This window comes from Sinohyriopsis cumingii, unplaced genomic scaffold, assembly GCF_028554795.1.
Source record: "Sinohyriopsis cumingii isolate HCF-2022 unplaced genomic scaffold, ASM2855479v2 utg000622l, whole genome shotgun sequence".
NCBI classification, from domain to species: Eukaryota; Metazoa; Mollusca; class Bivalvia; order Unionida; family Unionidae; genus Sinohyriopsis; species Sinohyriopsis cumingii.
The window spans coordinates 3725996-3749084 of NW_028315918.1; the positions used below are offsets into that span (position 1 = coordinate 3725996).

A 23089-nucleotide genomic window follows, 5' to 3' on the forward strand; every position below is an offset into this window, starting at 1 on the left:
GTTTTGATTGAGATTTTAAACTAATTTTGTCTGGAAGGTTTGACTATTTCCGAATCAAGTTTGGAAGTTTTGAGTAGAATGTAAGAAGATTTAAACTTCTTTATAGTGAAAAGATTTTCTTGTAATTGGACATTTGTAATTCTTTGTGTTTAGGCATTGTTGAAAATGTTTCTATACATCAATTTGTTTTACATGATTATGCTGGAAAGTGGTAGTGTAATTTATTGTGAAGCTGTTTTTATATTCTTTGTGTACTTCATGAAGAGTTAAGAAAATGGATTTAATATTTATTTTAATTTGTTTAATTTTGTTTTTATTTAAATTTGGGAGTGCCTGTATTCAGTATATTTTAAAAGGCTTGAATTTGATTGGCACTTGTTTTAGTGGTTTCAGCTTTCAGAGATTGAATAGTACAATTTTTGAGGTGCTTAAAGTGATAATAACTGTATGACTACATAATACATTACTTATCCTCAATCCATATAGCCTGAAAAATAGGTTGTCGTTACTTCATTCTCAATACATATAGCTTGAAAAATAGGTTGTCATTACTTCATTCTCAATACATATAGCTTGAAAAATAAGTTATCGCAGTGATTCTTTACAGTGTTATCCATCAGCTTACTTCTCATGTTAATGAATATAAAAAAATGACATCCAAGTTTCCTGTCAGCACACTATAACAAGACATATTCCAATATAGGTTCAGTAATGTAGGCAAAGAATGATCTTTTGTTTATTTGAAGAATAATGAAGGCTCATTTCTTGTTTATTGAAATGTCATGGATAGTTACTGGCATTTGTTACAATGTGTAAAGTTACTGCGTACAAAGCATTCTAACAAAGCACATTTCCAGATTTCCAGTCAGTCGAAATGATGGCTTTGACAGTATTTCTGAACCCAAAGTAATATGACTAATATTGAAAATGTATCTAGCAGGTCGCTTTCATATTCGTATTTCAGTACTCTTAAATGTAAGATAAAATAAAATGAACATTTGCAGTCCAGTCAGTCGAAATGATGGCTTTGACAGTATTTCTGAACCCAAAGTAATATGACTAATATTGAAAATGTATCTAGCAGGTTGCTTTCATATTCGTATTTCAGTACTTGTAAATGTAAGATAAAATAAAATGAACATTTGTAGTCCATATTTTGTGTTTTATAAAATTTAGAATATCATCGTTCTCATTGACCTGGTCTAATTTGTCCATGACTGGCACAATACTGGGTACACTCTTGTAGAATCTTCAGTAATCAGAAGCTGTGGAGTGGTTTAGTGTGTTTAAATGATGCTTCTTCAAGACACAATGCTAATCATTGAATGTCCCATTGTTCATCCTTTTCAGGTTGTACGTAATGTAGTTCAAAGAAGGTAATCAACTTGACAACATTGCATAATGCTTAGTACACCCAATGCACATCAATTGCAGCTATTTTCTAGCAATGCCACAATTTGATTCGAAACTGGTTTATACCGCAAGAAAAGAAGGAACTGGAAAAAGGTCTAATAAATGAGCCACCGAAACATATTTGGAAATCATTCTTACATTTTTACATATTTTTATTTTGATTTTGCTAGAAACGTCTCCAATTTATATTAAAGGAAATCTTAAAAAGTTCAAATATAAAGGTGCCAAATTCGGATTGGTATCTAAATGAGTTAAAACAGTAGCTGCTTTGGCAATTTACTTCACTCTCGGTAGCAATAATAAACTCATTTGAGCTTCTGCCAACTTATGCTACCAGTTCTCAGTTTTGAGTAGAAGGAAAACATTTTGATGTTATCTGAATGATTTACTTAAAGAAGCTAAGTACAGTGTTAAAGACTATTTAAGTTAAATGAGATGCAGCTGTGTTTTAGAACAGATGGAATTTTAGTTGGGGCACATGTTGAATTTTGACTGTTTTATAATGGGGGAAGGGTAACTTGGTAGGTAAATGTAGTGCATCTGCACATGAAACAGACATGTGAATTAGCCAGGCAGAGCTTCTGTGTCTAATTGTCCCAGATTTATGATCATAACAGAGGCATAGTATAGTGCATGTTTTTCAACCTGTTATCTTTATGTAACTTAATTACTACACTGCAGAAAGTAAGGCTGGTGTATCAATTACCAAATTATGGATGATAACAAGTCTGTTTCTTGTTTCTGCTTTGAAACAGTGATTCTCCCAATGCATGGAATTAAATTGTAAAATTACTATTCCAGACATTTAAATTTCAAGTCACATATTAACAATATTTACTTATTCATTTATACAAAATAAACAATGAAATTAAGTACAGCTAACATCAGTCACTGTATGCAGTGTATCACTTGAGTTACTTGCCAAGTCATAGTATGAAGTTTGACCTTGCCAGAGACCCTCTAAAACTTAAAAGCAGCTATAGACTCTAAGAAATTATTAGGCCTTTGGTAATTAAAATTTGTGAAGTAGAAGCACTTTTTAGTTGCAGTCTTTGAATGTATTTGATCATTCTGACTTTGCTGCTAGACTTTAAGTAATTTTGTAAATTTCTTGAATTTCTTTATATTACTCAAAGAGTCGGAATGATGTTGTTATGGTCATTTTTTTAGTTCGTCCGAATAAATAACTGTTTTCATCTCTTTCTTGAGCAAACTTAGTATTTCATTTAATTTCATATAATCATTTGTTTTTTTTTAACCAGGTAATTCAGCAAGAGTTAACAGACATTTACAAAAACAATTTGTTGTGCACTTTACCAAGTCAAGGGTGTTGGGACCATTTCCTTTCATATTAATTAAAGTCTCCACAGAGTTTGGCATGAAAGGTTGCTGTCAAAACTAAAATGTATTGGTGTTCATTGATGTTTTTTCTTCATGGTTTGAAATTAATTTCTGTCAAGAAAAAAGCAAGTTATTATAAATTCTAAATTCTCAAATGTTCACTGCATCAATGCTGGTGTCCTGCAGGGGTCCATTTTTGGACCATTACTATTCATAATTTTTATCAATGATACGGAGAATCTAGAATCATAGAATAAACTGTTTGCTGATGATTCAGTATTATATTTGATGGTAGCTAAACAGATCTTAGTTGATGAAGTCTTAAACTCAGATAATAAAAAGATAAATGAATGATCCAGGTAGTTACATTTAGTTCAGATAAGACTGAATTAATGTTAATATTACAAAAACAGTTCAAACCATAACAATCATCCTATATATGGCCAAAACAAACATACAGGGGGTTTACTGAGAACAAACATTTGGGCATTATCTTTGCCTAAGATGTAACATGACAAGTGTATATTAAATAAATTTCTGATAAAGTCTAAAAGAAATGAAACTGTTGTCGCTTAATTGCTTACTTAAGCATAGTTTATACACAGCAATAGGTGACCCACTCACTACCATTTTTGCAAATAGTCTGCATTAACATGCATGAGATGTATTAATACATCTCTTGTCAGCCAATCAAAAAAGTCCCAGCCGTCATATACAGCGTCCTTTGTTTAAACTGTCTATTCTAGTTTGGAGCTGATAGCGACAGCACGCATATTTCGGTCGAAACCTGCCGCCATCCCCACCTCAATGCCTACAGTGTTAAATGGACATGGGAGTGTCTGCTGCTGCATGTTGCTCACCGTAAAAAAGCAGTCACCTTAGGGCATTCACATCATTCCATTCTAAACCATTGAGCGAAGTCCACACAGCTGCTGCTGTCATCCCAACCTTCATTGGACAGCCCAGTCTTCGCTGGGCTCCTTCAGTTTCCGCTGAAGAAACTTTACTCATGGGTTATCCATAACATTCTGTCAGGGATTTTCACAGACCAGCTGTGACCTCTGTACAACCACGTTGTGCTATTCAGGAACCGCTGAATCACTCACTGACAGAATGAACAAAACAGTTTTATAAGTAGCAGCAGATAGTCCTCCTTGGCAAACAGTATAATTATAAATAAAAACTTAACTGGATCTGTGTTTTGTTGTGTATAAATTTAAATTTTTTAAAATTCAAGCCAGATTGATTGTTTTTAAAAATAAATAGACAAGTCTTTGTAAGTTTTTAATTATGCTGATCACATTTGGGAAAGTTGTACATGCAAGAGAAAGAATTCTAGAAAACCTTTATTTAATTCATTGTAACCATGACCATTTAAGACTGCAGGCAAAGGGCAGATTGTTCTAAATCAACATCGCTGTGCTTGACCATTACTACCACTGACCTTAATTTAGGCCTTTTAATCCATGACTCTTTATGAGAGTACTTGTGTTATAAAAACAAAACCACAAATAGTTGTCTGGCTGCTGTTTCCAAAAATCTATACGTGAGGCAGGTAGCCATCAAATGCTGCCGACTGAAAATCAGGCTAAAGTACATGTTACTACTGCCATTGTAGTGCCAAAGTCCTGTAAATCTCCATTATGATTAACCATTGATTCCTTAAAAGCAGCTGCCACAGTCGTGCATTGTGTATTCAAAGGTTTGCATTGTTGAATTATCTTTTGTAAGAAACTGCAAAACCCCGATAAGGCCCTAATGAGAACTCATTGGGAAGGGCTTCATTATAGCATGTGAAGGCTTCATTATAGCAGGCGAGTAGGTTGTTTGTCTTTGGAGTAAATTCATAATGCCAGGGTGAATGAGGTCGTTGCCTTTGTCACTAATAAGTGAGTATTGCTTTCCAGATTCAGGGGGCCCCCAAGTGGCCGTGTGGTCTAAAGTACTGTCCGTTACAGATCACTGCCATCTCACCTCTGTCTGCATGGGTTCGAGTCTAGGATTCAGCCAATGTAGATATGTGAGAAAGCTTGCCAGTAGCTTCTCGTGGGTCGTTGGTTCTTCTCGGGGTTTTCCCAGGTTCTTCCTCCACCATTAATACTGGCCGCCATGCATAGCCTATTGTGTGCTGAAAAATGGCATTAAACCCCACAACAACAACAACTTTCCAGATTCGATTGTCGTTGTAGAAGATTTGTGTTGTTTGTTGAGTATTTGATTTTAGTATTATTAAAACCCAAACCAAGTCATCTGTTCACGTGGTGCCAGCCTGTTACACCCTTTGTTTATCGAGTAAAATATTTTTATGTCATCTGGGAATTTAGTGGTTTGGTTTTGTCTTTAAAAGAATTTTTGTTTCTGGATAGGTTTTTTTTGTCTTTTGATTTTATTCTTTGGTACATACATACATTCCATATTTACCTACAGTCTGATCAAAGCCGCTAATTAATACACCGTTTTTGATTAAGTGGTATTTTAGCTACAACTGTGCAGTTCTTATGCTAAATTTGAAGTGAGTCTGAAATTTATGGATGTCAACTTATGGAAAAGATTAATATAATTGCCTTATTAATTTTTGCAATTCATATACTAACCTACATGTACACATAATCTTCAAATATAATTGTAAATGTTTTATATTTTTATTCCCATAAAAAAATACTGCATGATGAAATGATTGGAATATTTTGACAAGAACTAGGAATAACAAATAAAATGTATCTACAGCAGTTATGGATATTTTCCAGTCTTAAATCAGCTGCATTTTGACCTTGAAAAATAGTTATTAATTGCACAAACTTGTTATGAGATAACCTGAGAGACAACTTTTTGTCAGCAGAAGTGGTGGTCTCTTACGATGGTTGGTACTATACAACCAAAAGTGCATACCCTACACAGCTGTGTAATGAAACTAACATAGAAAGCCCACACTCTTACAGGCAATAAGTTGATTCAGTTAATTAACATTTAAAATAGATTAGTTCTTGTATATCTACAAGATGTGATTTGACCTTTAGCTGTAGTTATAGAGTATAAAATCTACACTGGATCAGCTGACCATATTTACCTTGCATTGTGTAGAACAACAATATTCAATAGATCCTATGATTCGAATATGGAACTCGTTTCCATAGAAGTAAGAAATGAGCCTTCATTGCATAATTTCAAAGCCTGCATAAAGCAAGAAAAGAAGTCACCCCTTGTTACTGTTATGTTGGTGATAACAGGTTATGCATTCTAGATTAAAAACAAAGTTTTGTACTTAATAAGTTGAGTGTACCGAACCCCCTAAATCCTCCATTTACACTTACATTTGATAAAGTTCCTGAAATAAATATAACTTAAAAGCCAATTTGTATGTGACCTTACTGTGCCTTTTGAAAATTTACATCTCCCTGAATAACTGAAAATCAATGTGGTCAGTATATATTGATTAAAGAATAAGTGACTATGTGAGATAGCAAGGGAAATAATGTTTGGTTTACATTGTCTGGAGGGTGGGTTGGATATGTAGTGCTTGCATCTTTCATTGATACATCAGAATTATGATCTACTTGTGCTTCACAAATATATGATTATGGATTTAAAGTAAATAAATTTAATAAATTGAAGATAGACTTTTCATATAAATCATGTTGACATGCAACTTACATATTCATTAATCAGTGAAGTTGGAGTTGCCTCCCTCTCAGTATTGAACCATGCATAGCACCATGAAAATTGCATACAGAAACAAAGTCATCAATATGGTTGCGCTTGTAAATTCTTCAAGATTGATTTTAAATGTTAACACTTTGCTGATAGCACTGGCAGTGGTTATGTTTTTTGTTTTAAGACTGCAGTTGGGATATGGTAATTGCACTGTCCAGGGACAAAAAATCTGGATAGAGAAAAAATGCAGTTTAAATAAAGGATGCAATTGAAAGCTATGAATGTTCATTTTAGACCTTGCAAGTTATTATTTTTTTATGTATCACTCACTGCCCACAGATTAGCCAAAGGCATGCAGTTAGGAGTCGTCTGCTTTCTTTGATTTTAACAAGAAGTAGGGCTGAACTACATCTTGTTATTACTATGATGGCAGTTGTTGTTCTTGTGGGGTTTAACGCCATTTTTCAGCACACGATAGGCTGTGTATGGCAGCCAGTATTAATGGTGGAAGAAGAACCCGGGAAAACCCTGGGAAGAACCACCGACCCACAAGAAGCTACTGGCAAGCTTTCTCACATACCCAGATTGGCTGAATCTTAGACTCGAACCCATGCAGACAGAGGTGATATGGCAGTGATCCATAACGGAGAGTGCTTTAGACCACTTGGCCACTTGGGGCCCCACTGTGATGGCAGTGATGGTAGCAACATAACTTGTATCGTTGTGACCTTTAACAGTTAGCCATTACATTGTTATGGAAACACTTGAGAGAATTGCTGTGATAGTTGTTTGACTTTTTTCATGTATAAATAGATCAAGGCTTTTCATGTTCATGATGATTACATCAAAAACCAATAAACACATGAAATTTCACCAAACAAAAATTGTTTAATTGGTAATAGTGTTCCCACCATTATTTACCAACCTTTTTGATTGATTGATAGTTTGTGATATATAGTGTTACTTATGGAGAAAATACATTTCTTATAATAAAACTTCTACACAATGACTTTTTTGTTAAACTGTTTAAATTTCATGACAATGAAAAATTTCTGTGCAGTAACTGCCATTTCTATGATAAAACAAGTGACATTTCAAGCTTTCATATGCTTTTACAAGGAGAACTTTTTAAGAACATTTTTAACACATCAGTTCTCCAGACAAGCGGTGTATCTTGGTAAATTATGAATTATAAAAATGATAATATAGCAAACTTTTAATTTGGAAACCAAATATGCTTTCAAAAGATGTGTTATACCTTGTTGTCTTTTATTACGGTACTCCTACACTCGTCATTCTTAATGTTGCACCGTCAAGAGTTGATATTACTGTATTTGCTTAAATGCTAGGTTTAACTCTTGCTTCAATGTCATATGCTGAGAAAATTGGTCTCCTTTTATAAACTTTTTGTCAGTGGAAAGAACATAACGTTGGAACTAAGGAATGTTTTACGCATACTTAAATACAGGTAAATGAATAGACAGATGATCATCAGACCTTGAAACTGATTACCCTAATTATAGCCCATGTTCTCTAGTCTTCCTTGTTTTTGAGTAAACTTTTCTAATGGCTGAGAGGACCACAGACTAGCAGGTAAGCAAATCTGAAGATTGTTCTTTCTCAAAGACATCGCAGTGTTCTATCCCTAATTTCTAGCTGTGTACTAGTATTTGGAGAGATGCACACCGATCATACTTTCTCAAAGACATCACAGTGTTCTATCCCTATTTTCTAGTTGTGAACTAGTACATGTATTTGGAGAGATGTACACTGACTATACTTTCTCAAAGACATCGCATTGTTCTATCCCTAATTTCTAGTTGTGAACTAGTACATGTATTTGAAGAGATGCACACCGATCATACTTTCTCAAAGACATCGCAGTGTTCTATCCCTATTTTCTAGTTGTGAACTAGTACATGTATTTGGAGAGATGTACACTGACTATACTTTCTCAAAGACATCGCATTGTTCTATCCCTAATTTCTAGTTGTGAACTAGTACATGTATTTGAAGAGATGCACACTGACTATACTTTTGATATAATATTACATGAAGAATCAAACTATATTTTCTTTTCTCTGGACTCCCATTTAAACAAGAGATGTTGATCCCTACCAGTGTAGAATATGTAATTGGTATATCTGCTCTAATTCTGTATCTTTCCAATTAATATTGATACTAGGGAGCTTTGTTTCAGGTAGATGATTTCTGTTATCTGATCAGTTTATTTTGTGATCAGATTCATTAAAGTTTATAGAAACATAGTAGCAAATGCTTGACTTGTTGCTGTCATGAAACTGGAATGTCCAGTTTTCTCTTTTTGTGTTGTTATTGTTTACATCTTGTCTATTCAGTGTGGTTGTGGATGAGTTGGATAGACATGTGTGCACTTGAACCTTGTTTTAAAATTATATTTAACCAAGCATTTCCTACAGATGTGTCTGTTGTAGAGTTCAAAAGACATAATACTGTATAGGTAACAGAATAATCAATGCTGAAAGTTATGTAAGTTCAGTTTCTAATATGTTGCAGGATATATGTGGAAAACTAATGATAAAATGGTACTACTACTTCAGGCCAACTTTTTGTTGTTTTGAGTTCGATTTTAGGCAATTTTGATGATATCTTCTTAAAATTATATATATATATATATATATATATATATATATATATATATATATATATATATATATATATATATATATACACACACACACACACACGAGGATGCAGAGTCTTGACACTTTTTAAGAACTGTTCATCATGAGAGGGGTGGGAGTGGGAGGGAGCAAAGAAGAAAAACGAAATAGGCCTGACTATGGAAATATGGATCTGAATAACATGCATGAAAAGGCAGATATATTTCCTAAAAGGGAAAAGAAAATAGTCCAAAATGTGATGTCGACACTGGCAATATAACTTTTCGCCCAATGATAATTTCATTATCTCACCATCAAACATGTAATAAAAGTAAACTTCTTTTTATGTTAAATTTTTTTGGATAAATCAGTGTTTAGTGGATATCTATCTATCCGAAAGCAATTTGCAGAAATTGATCATAACCCTTTGGACTAAAGTTGTTCTCCAGAGATCCGTCCTGAAATCTCGTTTGTTATTTATCTTAATGATCTACTAATTATCTCAAAGAAGCTGAAGTAAATATGTATGTGGATGATACTGTTTTTACTTTTCTGACAAAAATGTAAAATAATCTCTATAATATCCGATTGGTCGAATGCCAACAAACTAAGTCATTGGTAAAAGTTACTTTATGTTCCTGTGTTGTAGAAGAAAATGAAACAAAATTTGCTGACCTAACCAGTCTTTTAAACTCAACAATGGGAGTTTCAAGATTAGAGAATTGTAACTCCCTGGGTCATGCTTTACATAGGAACCTAACTTTCATATAACAATTAACAGAAAGTATTTAGCAGATTAAATAGATCTGTTGGAATTTCTAAAATGTTATTTTTTCCCTTTCCATCCTTATTTGGAAAATTTTGTTTAATGCTCTTGTTCTTCTCTGTATGAATTAATTCACTTGGGGGCCAGGGCATGGAATGACATCACACTAGCTGGACTATCTGCTAGCAGTTTTAAAACTTTTTTATAAAGACATGTCCAGCATCTCATAAATCCAAGAGATTTATTTTAATTTATAGATTGTGTCAATATGTATAAGTTTTAAATTATCCTATTTGATGTCTTGTGTTGTGAATTTGGTATGTAATATTGTCAATATTCTTTTATCTGGGTTGATGTCTTTCTTTTATGTGTGCTGTATTTTATGTATACTGTATTCTAGTGTTGTATGTATTTTTATTTTCATATTGTGCCTCCCTACCTGTGTCCCCTCGAGTGTTGTAATTGTCTCCTTGTATCATGTACTGTATGCTCGTTTTGTCTGCACTGTTATCTGATGTGTATTTCATATGGACTGTCAAATTTTATGTGCAGCACTTGAAGGCAAAAGAAATGAAACAAGAAAATACATTTATGGAAATACATTTATGGCAAAAACTGGATTACAGTATATTGGAGGGTGCATGAGTAGGAAAGAGAAAGATATGAACTTTTCTTCAGAACACAGTAAACTCAAATAATGCCACAAAAATTGATTAAGGGACTGTGAAATAAAGACTACATTATGCCGTTTATACTAGTTTATAAGTCAAGTCAAACTGCAGACAACAAAGATCCTGATCTGCCATAGCTTAATGCACCTGTAGATCTGGGTCTGTGTTGTTTGTTCTACTGATTACTCCTTACAGACCCAGATCTGCCAGTGCATTATTCAACTTCAGATCTGGGTCTGTATAGTTGCAAGTTGGACTCGACTTATAAGCGAGTATATATTGGTAGTGTGCCTACTTAAAAGCCCTACATATGGGAGTCGTTAACAGTGATTCACATTAAAATAAGGTCACATCATAAGAGGTATGTTGCCACAATTTTTTATTATTTATAATTATGTATAGAAGAAGGTATTTAACAATGTGATGGTACATTATAATTGTTTCTGAATAGCCAGGAACTAAAATAAAGTGAAATAATTAAGTAGCAATTATGGATTAGCATTAGGTAAGCTTTACAAGATCCATTACGTACTTGCATTGTAAATTGGGCTGTGGGATTATGAATGGTTTTATACTGACACATCACAACACTCTTATACCTTGAAGAGGCCTCATTTTGGATAAAGTCATGATGGACTCTTCTGAACCAACCTGAAGTTTATTTAATTAAATTTTGAAAATGTTGGTTATTTAATTTTCCACAAAAGAGATTAGATTTTGTACAGTAGGTGTGTATGTGTGTAATTTAGATTTTTAATTGAGTTTTAAAAACTTTTCAGTCATTTCACTATCATGTGTGCAGTGTGGCAGTTAATAGTGATGTCTAGTCCTAACACTAACCTCTTAATGCTGAGTGCCTAGCGAGGCAGCTGTTAGTGCCATTTTTATGTCTTTGGTATGACTTGGATCGTGTTCGAACCTGCAACCTCTGGCATCCGAGTCATATACTTTAAGCACATAGGCCACCGGAGCAGTGAGTAGGTGGAACATGGACTAACAAAACATAACAGTTCTGTTTTGATTTTGACGTTCTTAATATTTATTATATTTTTGTCAGTTTAAATTGGATTCATGCTACAACCCCACTAGATAACATAAATGTTACATGTCACAAATTGCTGCATTTAAACTAGTTATCTCGCAGGTGCTATTTATTAGTGTGTTAGGCACTTGGAAATTCATCTATACAGTCAAACATTGATCAGCCATATGGCAATTATCCAGATTATTCACTTGTATGGACTACTACTGTATCACCTCAAATTTTAATTTGTTATATGTATCTGTAAATGACAGTAATTTTCCTGTTACCATGCCAACACAGAGTATAATAACAGAAATAAGAAACATTTACAATAAAATATAGCCTCAAATAGTTATAATTACAAAGGTAATACAAATAAATAAGGAATGTAATTCTGAAAGCTGGAGAGAGTGAAACAAGGACAAAGTTTACTTGTTATTACATGAGTGCTTTGTGACATTATATAATTTGTGGTACAGAAACCCCAAGCTATTGGAGCACATAAAGACTTCTAATGTTCCGATCAAAGACATTCTTTAGTCCAAGCCTACATAATTAAGTGTACACAAGTTGTCAATTGTTTCTTAACTGCTGATAAAGGTTAATCACCTAATGACACAGGTGTGAATTGGTTCCATGTGATGCTAGTTTATCTTGAACAAAGCCATTTTAGATAAGTGTTCACATAAAAGAATCATCTGTCAGTCATACAGACATCCAATTATCAAGACAAAATCTACCTCTGAAGAGTCCTGATAGTCGGTGTTTTAGATTTATTCTTGTATTATGTTATAATAAATTCATATATATATATATATATATATATATATATATATATATATATATATATATATATATATATATATATATATGCATGTCTAAAAAGTGTGTTGACATTTACACGGATTTGGTAATGGCCTATAAGAAGCAAATTTTATTTGAACAAAGTAATTATTCCATTTAAAGAAATTAGTATAATACTCTATTTCCAAATAGTATTCAGTGTTTTCGTTTCTCCTTGACATGTGGTTGCATAAATCAGTATAGTATATAATGAATTCCCCATCAAAATGAATGAGCATGTCAAAATTGTCCACCTATATAAAACTCAGTCCAGTCATATTAGCAGTTGAGTTTTAGAGTGCCAGAAAAAGCTAATTTTTGCAGTTGGGCAGTGAGATGGTTTTATTGACTGTCTAGTTATTATAACCATCTTTGCAGCTATACTTGGCAGTGTTGTACAATTGATGGACATGCACTCTTGCAGATGGCATTTGGTGGTAATGGCTGTGCGGTTACATATAGTTCTAATGCACACTATGTGTGTGTGATTTAGATTTTTAAAGTAGCTTTAACAATTTTAGTCATATCGCTACAGTGTCTGCATTGTGGCAGTTTATAGTGATGTCTAGCACTGGGACTTATGCCACAGACATGTAGCATTATGTCCCACCCAGTCACATTATCCTGACACCAGGCCAACGAGTCCTAACACTTGACTCTTAATGCCATGTGTGGCAAGCAACATATCTGCTGGTACCATTTTTATAAGTCTTTGGTATAACTCGGCAAGGTTCAAACCCGTGACCTCCTGCATCCAAGGAAGACACTCTTACCACTTAGGCACATGATGTAGTGCCCGTGAAACTATTGCTGCAACTGTGCCATTAATGAAGATAAAGAACTAAACTTTATCTTTATTCTAGTTTTTGATGTTTGTTGAAACATTATAAGGAGATCTATTCAGTGATATTGTTCTCTTTAAATCTGCCCCTTTAAATGACAATCACAGTAGGGAACTATCTCTGTGTGAAACTCCTTGAGAATTCATCGAGTACCTGGTTATAAGTCTAGTCAAACTACAAATAACAAAGATCCTAATCTGCTATAGCATAATGCACCTGCAGATCAGGGTGTATGTTGTTTGTTGTACTGATTACTTCTAACAAACTGCATAGACGTAGATCTGCTGGAGCTTTATGCAATGACAGATATGGGTCTATGCAGCTGGCAGTTTGACTTGACTTATTAGAATGTATAGACGGTATTTTCTTGTAATACCTTTGACAAAGTACTGGCACTGAATACCAACAAATTCATCATGGTTATGAAATGGCAGCAAAGTATTTTCTTTATTACTTACATATATCAATTACCTTACATTGGCAAAAAGATACCACTTTGGACTTAGGAAATAAAGGTTGAGACCTCATGAGTCCTGTTTCTAAGTACACTGTGTATCAAACAAGGGGGAAGATCAACACCTGTTCTACATTCGATTGAAATATATGAGTACAAAGATTTCTTTTGCTGTCAATTATGGAATATTTTGGCAACTGAAGGAAAAATAATGATTTCTTTCATGTAGTTTATCATTCATTAGGTTTGTTTACGAAGTCATTTTGTTAAATTTTGCTCACTGAAGGAATGTTAGATAATAGTTCTGTCCAGTGTGCATAAATTCAAGGTAAAAATAAAACAGCGATCATGCCTAATAGATTTTGTGGGGGTAGACATGTCAGGGATTGCTTAATCAATCGTATTTGTAAACTTTTCTTTGTATAATAATAATTGAATATGTTTTAGATATATGTTCATTCCAACCTGACTTGTACCACTTTTAGATAAGTTTCGTGCAGAAATACAAATTAAGCGACACAATTTGACTGTAAGTGGAAAATAGGAAGATACCATATATACTCCCATAAAAGTTGGTTCCAGCTGCCGGTAACATAGACCATGATCTTTAGTCATGCAGTGCGTTAGCAGGTCATTACCTGTGTTGTTTATTTTATTGATTTTTCTTTACAAACTGTTGGCGCCACATGATGGCAGATTTATGTATAGTGTGAAATTGGATCCAGTTTGTACAGGAGTATGTACAGTATCTAAAATAGTGAATAAAATGACACATTGTGATCATTCGTGAGCCCATGGTAATTTTTCAAAATGCAGTGGCTAAATAGCAGTGTAGACATAAAATACTTTTTCCTTCTCTACTAATTGGTTTTCATTATGCATGACTAAGTATGTTATATATTTCTAGTTTTAAAAAAAATGTTCTGTATTCATTTTTGGTATTAAGTTGTAAATTTTTTACACTGCATGACTAATCACCAGTCACTTTGAGTCCATAATCTTCTTTTTCCATACCTTTTAGTTACCTCACAAAGCTCTTCATTTTAAAGGTATTTTATCATCCCAGATAATGTAATACAATAGTAGTAGTGCAAAAGAAATCCGTCTTTCAGCTTGGAATATTTTCTTTGTCTTTATTGCATATTCTATACAGGACAGATATATCACAGAGTAATAAATGAACTTGCACCTATATTCAAAGAGATCTCATTTGCATTTTTATGATGTTGTTGTAGGGTTTTAATGCGATTTTTCCAACCATCGATAGGCTATACATGGTAGCCAGTATTAATGGTGGAGGAAGAACCCGGGAAAACCCCGGAAAGAACCACCGACCCATGAGAAGCTACTGGCAAGCTTTCTCATATACCCACATTGGCGGAATCTGAGACTCGAACCCACGCAGACAGAGGCGAGATGGCAGTGATCCATAACGGAGAGCGCTTTAGACCACTCGGCCATTCGGGCCCCCATCTTTATGATTTAACTCAGTAACTATACTAGCTGCACAGCAAATCACTTCTGTGTCAGCTAAGTTGTCAGAACTAGCTGGCAATACTGAAGGCATGGAGATCTTCATGGTAACAGGAGTTTTGAATCTTATGTATTTATCATTTTCATGTAGATATTCAGCGTCGGAATGCAATCTCTGAACTAGAAACTTGCTCTGAAAAGTTAGAGTAAAATTTGTTGCATTCACATATTGTAAAGATAATGGCAAAGTGGTCATGACTTCGTTCTCATTATAATGGTATATTACTCAGTTTCAGTCATTTATTGACAAGATGGAGAGCACATCCTTAGAAATTACTTTTACCATCCATACTTGCTTACAAGTTGAGTCAAACTGCAAACAACAAAGATCTTGATCCGCTGTTGCATAATTTGCCTGCAAGTCATGGTTATGTTGTTTGTTCTATGGATTACTCCTAACAAACTGCATAGACCTAGATCTGTGGTGCATTACACAATAGCAGATCTAGGTCTGTGCAGTTTGCAGTTGGACTTTTTTATAAGTGAGTATATATGGTAATTATTCTTTGTGTAATATGTATCATTCAAACTTGTAATATGCAAGTACTGAAAAAAACAAGCATATAAGTTTTATGGTGGATACATTGTTGTGATGTTGGCTTAAGTCTCATAAATTTCACCAGAATTTTTTCGAGAAAAAAATGATGCTTCAGTACAAATTTAATTTGAGCAAAATCTTATAAATATTAAATTTTATACAGTTAAAATGGAGACAATGCAGAATTTTTAAAGTTTTATCCTATTGCGTAAAGTTATTATCAGTACAGCATTTTTCTTGATTTAAAATTTGTGAATGGAAATTTTTGGTATTCACTCTTTTGGCAACAGATATAAAATATTATCTGCTATTAAGTCTGATAGAAAGACTTAATATATAAATGGTTCACATATGTAAGAAACTAAACAAAATATATTGCTTAAAAACTACCCACCAATTTTTGCCTCTGCTAGTTATGTACCAGAAGAGTTTATGAGATGGCTTGTTGTGAAGGGTCTTCACCAGATTACTTCTCATCATTAGTTGTGGATCTGAGTCCAATATGGCCACCACAGAGGCCATCTTGAAAAAATTGCTATTGCTGTTCTTCCTGAATGAATGGTAATGTCGACATAGGGTTTTCGCTTAAATACTTCTTACGATATCTGGTTTGTATTAAATGTGAATGATGCTGATTGGATGTTCAGTATTGCCACTACAGTGTCCATATTGAAAATCTGGTTATTGCTGCTACTCCTGAATGGACAACATATTTTTCTAAACAAGCTCTTGCTATGTCTAGATCATCCAAATGGTGCCATATTGTTAGATTTTTAAATTCAGAATTGCTTTTGTATTTGTATTTTCCAAAAATAATGAATACATAAATAAATGGAATAAAATGTATGAGTGGACCAGGATCAAATTATCTACAGGTTGTTGCCAAATGAAGTAGCATCCCTTTACTGAAATGGCATATTAATTAGTTACGCATTTTAACTTTTGTACCCGTTCATATTATGATAAACAAAGTAACATCTAGAGAACGTTCAAATTTGATAAGAAAAATACTCCTTGAAAATATATCTTGGAAGTCCATACCATCAATATTCGCTTATAAGATGAGTGCAACTGCAAACTCCACAGACCTAGATCGGCCATCATATAATGTGCTGGCAGTTCTGAGTCTGTTCAATTTGTTAGGAGTAATAGAGCCTGATCTGCTGGCACATATAGCTAAGGCCAACCATCATTTTCGTTGTTTGCATTTTGATTTGACTTGCAAGAGAGGATATATGGTAAACACTGTACACTATTAGTTAGTATTTCATTCATTTTTGCTTACATGTGCATAAATTCGATCTGTTTTTATAAAGTCAAAATCTATGGAAAGAAAACATTTGAAATCAATGAAATATTCCTTTGTTTAAGAAAAATCACCCTACAATTTTGTTTTTGAAAATGAAAAAGATCAGTTTATTTGTGCAGAAAGGCAAAGGACAACATTGAGTTTTTATTTTTATTTTGCCTTATTTTTGTGTTAGACAAGTATCTGATAATCCACTTACTGCTAGCCAGTGGTTATATTAAACCTTAGTAATTCCATGTTATTCTCTCCCAGTAATTGTACAATAATTTAGCCAGTGGTTATATTAAACCTTAGTAATTCCATGTTATTCTCTCCCAGTAATTGTACAATAATTTAGCCAGTGGTTATATTAAACCTTAGTAATTCCATGTTATTCTCTCCCAGTAATTGTACAATAATTTAGCCAGTGGTTATATTAAACCTTAGTAATTCCATGTTATTCTCTCCCAGTAATTGTACAATAATTTAGCCAGTGGTTATATTAAACCTTAGTAATTCCATGTTATTCTCTCCCAGTAATTGTACAATAATTTAGCCAGTGGTTATATTAAACCTTAGTAATTCCATGTTATTTCTCTCCCAGTAATTGTACAATAATTTAGCCAGTGGTTATATTAAACCTTAGTAATTCCATGTTATTTCTCTCCCAGTAATTGTACAATAATTTAGCCAGTGGTTATATTAAACCTTAGTAATTCCATGTTATTTCTCTCCCAGTAATTGTACAATAATTTAGCCAGTGGTTATATTAAACCTTAGTAATTCCATGTTATTCTCTCCCAGTAATTGTACAATAATTTAGCCAGTGGTTATATTAAACCTTAGTAATTCCATGTTATTCTCTCCCAGTAATTGTACAATAATTTAGCCAGTGGTTATATTAAACCTTAGTAATTCCATGTTATTTCTCTCCCAGTAATTGTACAATAATTTAGCCAGTGGTTATATTAAACCTTAGTAATTCCATGTTATTCTCTCCCAGTAATTGTACAATAATTTAGCCAGTGGTTATATTAAACCTTAGTAATTCCATGTTATTCTCTCCCAGTAATTGTACAATAATTTAGCCAGTGGTTATATTAAACCTTAGTAATTCCATGTTATTTCTCTCCCAGTAATTGTACACTAATATTGATGAAAAGTGATCCTTTGCCATTTAAATTTTAGATGTCACGACTGGCTTAGATGTTTGAAATCTCTATAATTGGTGAAAGTTGGGTTGACTAATTTTGGATTTATTACTGTTTTGAAGGTTGTATTTGAAGCATAGGGCTGACTAATTTTGGACTTATGACTACTGCCGTATTTGAAGCATGGTGTTTTGCACTTTGTAGGAATAAAATTTATAAAAATACAATTGGATATTTTTTTAATGCCAGGGGAACGACAACGCCAGCTTACTGAAGCTTTGGAGAAAGCACCACCTAGGGCATATCTTGAGGCTATAGACGCTCTCTTGACCTGGATCAACAACAATGAGCAGGTCCTGCAGTCTGAAACCTTCCAGGTGACTGAAACTAATCACATGGAAAAGCGGAGATCCCAGTTTAAGGTACATGCACAGAAACAGTAGTTAAGTCTTTGTTTAGCTGTAGTCTACTCCTTTAACTTTTAAATTTTATATATATATGGTGAAGTTCCAGTACTCGTATCATCAGAACTTGTACCATTCCTTCAGGCTGTATTATTTCCACCTAGTAGCTTTCATTACACATACCTCTTTACTGCTTCCCACTTGCTTTATTTCAGACAGCATCAGTTGAGGACAAACATATTCTGCCTGACAAAACATCCTATCCAACAGTTTAGTTGATGTTATTGGAAATCAAGCCAGCTAACAGATGTTTATATTTCCTCTGTACTATTGGGGAAGTTGTCTCCCTTCCCTTTCGATAAGTTTGGTCCCCACTCTAGGCATTTTGATATACAGTACATTGTAAAAGCATTAAAATTCTTTTCTCAATTTAACTGATAATAAAAATATAATGTAAAAACCTATTGCTATTTGTGCTTTTATAAAAGTACAAAGTTTTATATCCATATACAATTACTTCTGTAAAAACATTTTAAATCTTAGAAAAATGCAACATCATCTGCATGTTGTATGGGGGGATAACTACTGTTGGACAATATCATACCAGAAAGGGACAATAGTTAGAAATTGTGGAATTCCCTAAATACATGACATTACAAATTTTATGGGAATATATTGTACTGTTCACGGTAAACGATAACAATCTTTCAGCCTTAAATTTCTCGACTGGGAAATATGGTTTTGGTTACTCTATTTTTTGCTAACTTAACCTTTTTTAAAAGAGGATAAATTTGACTTGGTAGTCATTTATAAAGAATTTTAACAGAGTTGTTAAAATATTGTCTTGTGGTTAATTGTTTTTTTTTGTGTTTGTAATTTTATACTCCTAGAGTAAGTTAAAGTTACTACTCATACATTTTTACCTAAGGTTTTATATACAGGCATGCACAATTGTTTCGTGCAAAAATGCTTTGATGTGAAGAAATGCAATTGTGTTTTGCTTAAGCGAAGAAGTTTTTTGTTCCAGGAATCTTTTGTAATAGTGTTTAAAACATGGTATTTTATTTATAGTTACAAGTATTTGCATTAACAATTATTTTGGGGTCCAGTGAAGGGATTTGGTTGGTATACCTGAAAGTTAATCATAGTGTAGTTTCCTGTTGCAAGATATCTTAAGAGTCCAATTGATAAGTAGTGAAAGGATGGAAATATACTTACCCACCAACATTCATCTAAATACACCACTCCCTTGATAACTCACACTAGATAACTCTCAAACCCACTTATAACATGGGGTCAGGTTTGGATCCAGCCCATATTTATTACTAAAAATGCCCCAAAATTGGCCCCTATTTGTTGGATGGGAAGAAAAATCACAATCTGAATTAGTGAATTATACCTTGGAAGATTACTCATTTTATCATTGAAAATTTAAATCTACACCATGAAATTCTCAACTTTAATAAGAAATCATAGTTTGATAAACTTTCTTTCCAAACATTATTTTCAGTACACTGTAAATAACAACTTGATGAAATTTCGATCAATGAAAATGTCACTAATGCTTACTAGTTGCAACACTTCAATACATATATACCAATTTAATAAGTTTTGTCAAGTGAAATCCGAGTTTTAGTTCTCCTTTTATAATTCAGTTTTAGTATAATCATCATAAATGCAATATGCCGTCATGCATCCAATGTGAAAAAAATCATTCTACCATCTCAACTATGTCCAGGGACATTTTTGTGAGAACCTAATTAGGTGCTGACCTCATTTTGATCTCGAAACTTGCAAAGTGTTTGTAGTATTGTTACACTCATTGAAAATCAGACCTGCTTTTGTATTATGTTAATTATGTGTTTTTTGGTATCAAATCAGTTAAAGGGTAGGGAATAAAAGGTAAAAGACATGCAGATCTTGCCTGTATAAGAGCTAAAATTAATGAATTGGTACACAGAGATTTCCTCAAGGATGAGAAGTTTCACTATTACTTGCAGTGAAGTCATGGTATCAGCATTTTATTAATAGCACAATAAAAAATCTGGTGTTAATCTTGATGGTTGTTTCACAAAATAAAGCCACTGATTTAAAAAAAAAGGAATCCTGTTTTGTTGAGAATCAACAATAGCTTGTAATATTCAATGTTAAAACATATGAATTCATTATTGGTAGCTCTTAATTCACAGCTATACCCAGTATGATTATAAAACTAGTGTTCAGCCGTTAAACAACCCTGGTACCATCCCTACCCCCACCCATCCTGCCCATTTTTGAAATATCCAGCAGAGATGGCATCTCATTAATTTTTTTAAAAAGTCCCTCTGTAACTCGCATCCTCACTTAGAGTGCAGTCACTGTTATGGGATCTCGTTGTGTGCGAGTTATTGCAGGAGAGGTGTATGAATTGTTTGAATAGAATATTTTTGCCAGTAAGGAAAAATCTACCTAATTTCAGACACTGGTGGATGATTTAACAGAACAGAAGGCCAGTTTGGACTATATCAACAAAACAGGAAATGATCTAGTAGCCAAGATGGCTGCCAGGGGAAGCAAATCAGAGAAGATAAGTGAAGATCTTAAGAGCCTTAATGGTCGCTGGTCCACTGTTACTACAGCAATGCAGTCAAGGCTAGATGATGTTGAGAAAGCAGTCAGTCAAGTTAAACAATATCAGGTACATATACCGTATATACTTGCTTATAAGTTGGGGCCAGGGTATGAGGGTATTGAGATGCTGCCAGACATGTTTGGTTATATCATTTGTTACATATATCTATATTTTTTGTTACTCCTGGTACACTTTTTTTTTAAAATAAAAAAATTGTAATTTTAATGCATCATTGTAAATTGTACAGAATATCTTTAGTTAGAATTTGCCTACTTGACCTGAGTCTGTTAAGGGCATACAATTTCATAGGATTTATAAATAGATGCTGATGTATATGTTGACAATTACTAATAATAATCTTGATATTAAGACTTGATGTTAGATTTGGATTCATTTCTAATTGGCTGACGGGCTTTGGACTGTTCCATTAGCTCGACTAGGTGACATGTATAGGCAAGCTAAATAGTATGATCCGTCATGTGAGTTATATTGTGAAATATATTTGTACTAGACAGTTTTATATAAGGAGAGAACTAAGCAATCAGTTTCGTTCCTATTTTGGAGCTACCCTTGTTTCTCGTGTTCCATTTTATAAGTCTGCAGGTGTGTTTTATGTTGTACTTAGATATTATTTGAGAGGAAAACAATTGAATGGACTGTTTCAATGGACATAGAAAGTGCTCATTATTTGGACTATACTATTCTGGAACTGTTGTGAATTATTCAGAGGAGTTCTGGATGACACCATCTTGACAATGTCTCGATTCTTGGCAGACCATTACATTTCTGGCTTTGACATTTATATGAAACATTTCTTATTTTTTATAATTTTATAGAACTTGGTCAGGATTACTCACTTCATAACTTTGATAATTAAATTATTTAAGTTTTTATAAAACTTGTTGGTTTTTTTCTTTTTTTCTATTACTTAATTTATGAACAAAGAGTCATAGCACAGAAGAGATGTGATGTTGTGCTAATTCTGTTTTACTCATAGATACACACTTCAGATCTTTGAATATGATTTGGAATGTTTTGTAGCTTTGTTAACCCTTTACCTCATAGAGCATTGTGACAAAGTGCAGCTCGCTGTACATAGAACACAGGTTACCTAGTCGACCGCATACGCATAGCTTGCCTGTGAACTATTAAGCAATGTAGTGTATGTTACGTTTAACAGCAATTTTAACCATTTTACATTTTTGGTACACATCTATTACATGTGGAACAATTTAAGAGTAAAGTCCGATTGTTACAGCTGTGTAATTATTTATCACGGAAGAATTTGTTATGTGCTTTAAAATCTGGAGAGAATTCGTTCACCGTCATATCAGTGAGGCCGTGTGACCAACCGTAGAGCTGCCATTTCTCATACTCGAAATTTACAAGTTTTTCATCTGTGTCTACATCACTAAGTCACCTAAATTTGATAATTTATAAAAACTAATTGCAGCCTATATCAATATCAGAGCCTTTACCTAGGTTATTGAATCTTTCATAGTTGTGATTCTAATCATGAAAACTTCGTAAGTACTGAATGAAATCCGCGACCGCCATTTTGGAGAGTGGAGATTACGACCCAGTTACTTTAAATAGCAGATATCGACCAGTACATAAACAGTGACCACGTGATCTGACGTAATTGTCATTCACAGAAATGAATGTAGTATCTAATAAGGGGTTTTCCCCGAAGGTGGCGCTACGAAAACCGGCTTAAAATGGCCGTTGTTTACAGCAGACGTAAAAAGGCGCTTCTATGGGACTTTTGTAGAAGCGTCAATAGTCGCTTCTATGCGACTTTTGTAAAGGCGTCCAAAGACGGTTGTATGAGGTAAAGGGTTAAACAATCAGTGAACAGTGATCAGCTCAAAGTGGACAGGGCCAGAGGAATTATGGGTTGGTGGAATGTATATAACC

General features: G+C 33.7%; 1 protein-coding gene across 7 annotated transcripts in view; it reads left to right on the forward strand.

Annotated features, from left to right (window-relative positions):
* Positions 1-23089, forward strand: part of LOC149773699 (dystrophin-like) — a 494817-nt gene that overhangs the window by 94491 nt on the left and 377237 nt on the right. For all 7 annotated transcript variants that reach the window (XM_089946224.1, XM_089946223.1, XM_089946219.1 and 4 more), the window contains 2 exons: positions 18407-18579; positions 21020-21238. In XM_089946224.1, coding sequence (XP_089802350.1) covers positions 18407-18579; positions 21020-21238 — 392 coding nt within the window. The remainder of the gene's footprint in view (positions 1-18406; positions 18580-21019; positions 21239-23089) is intronic.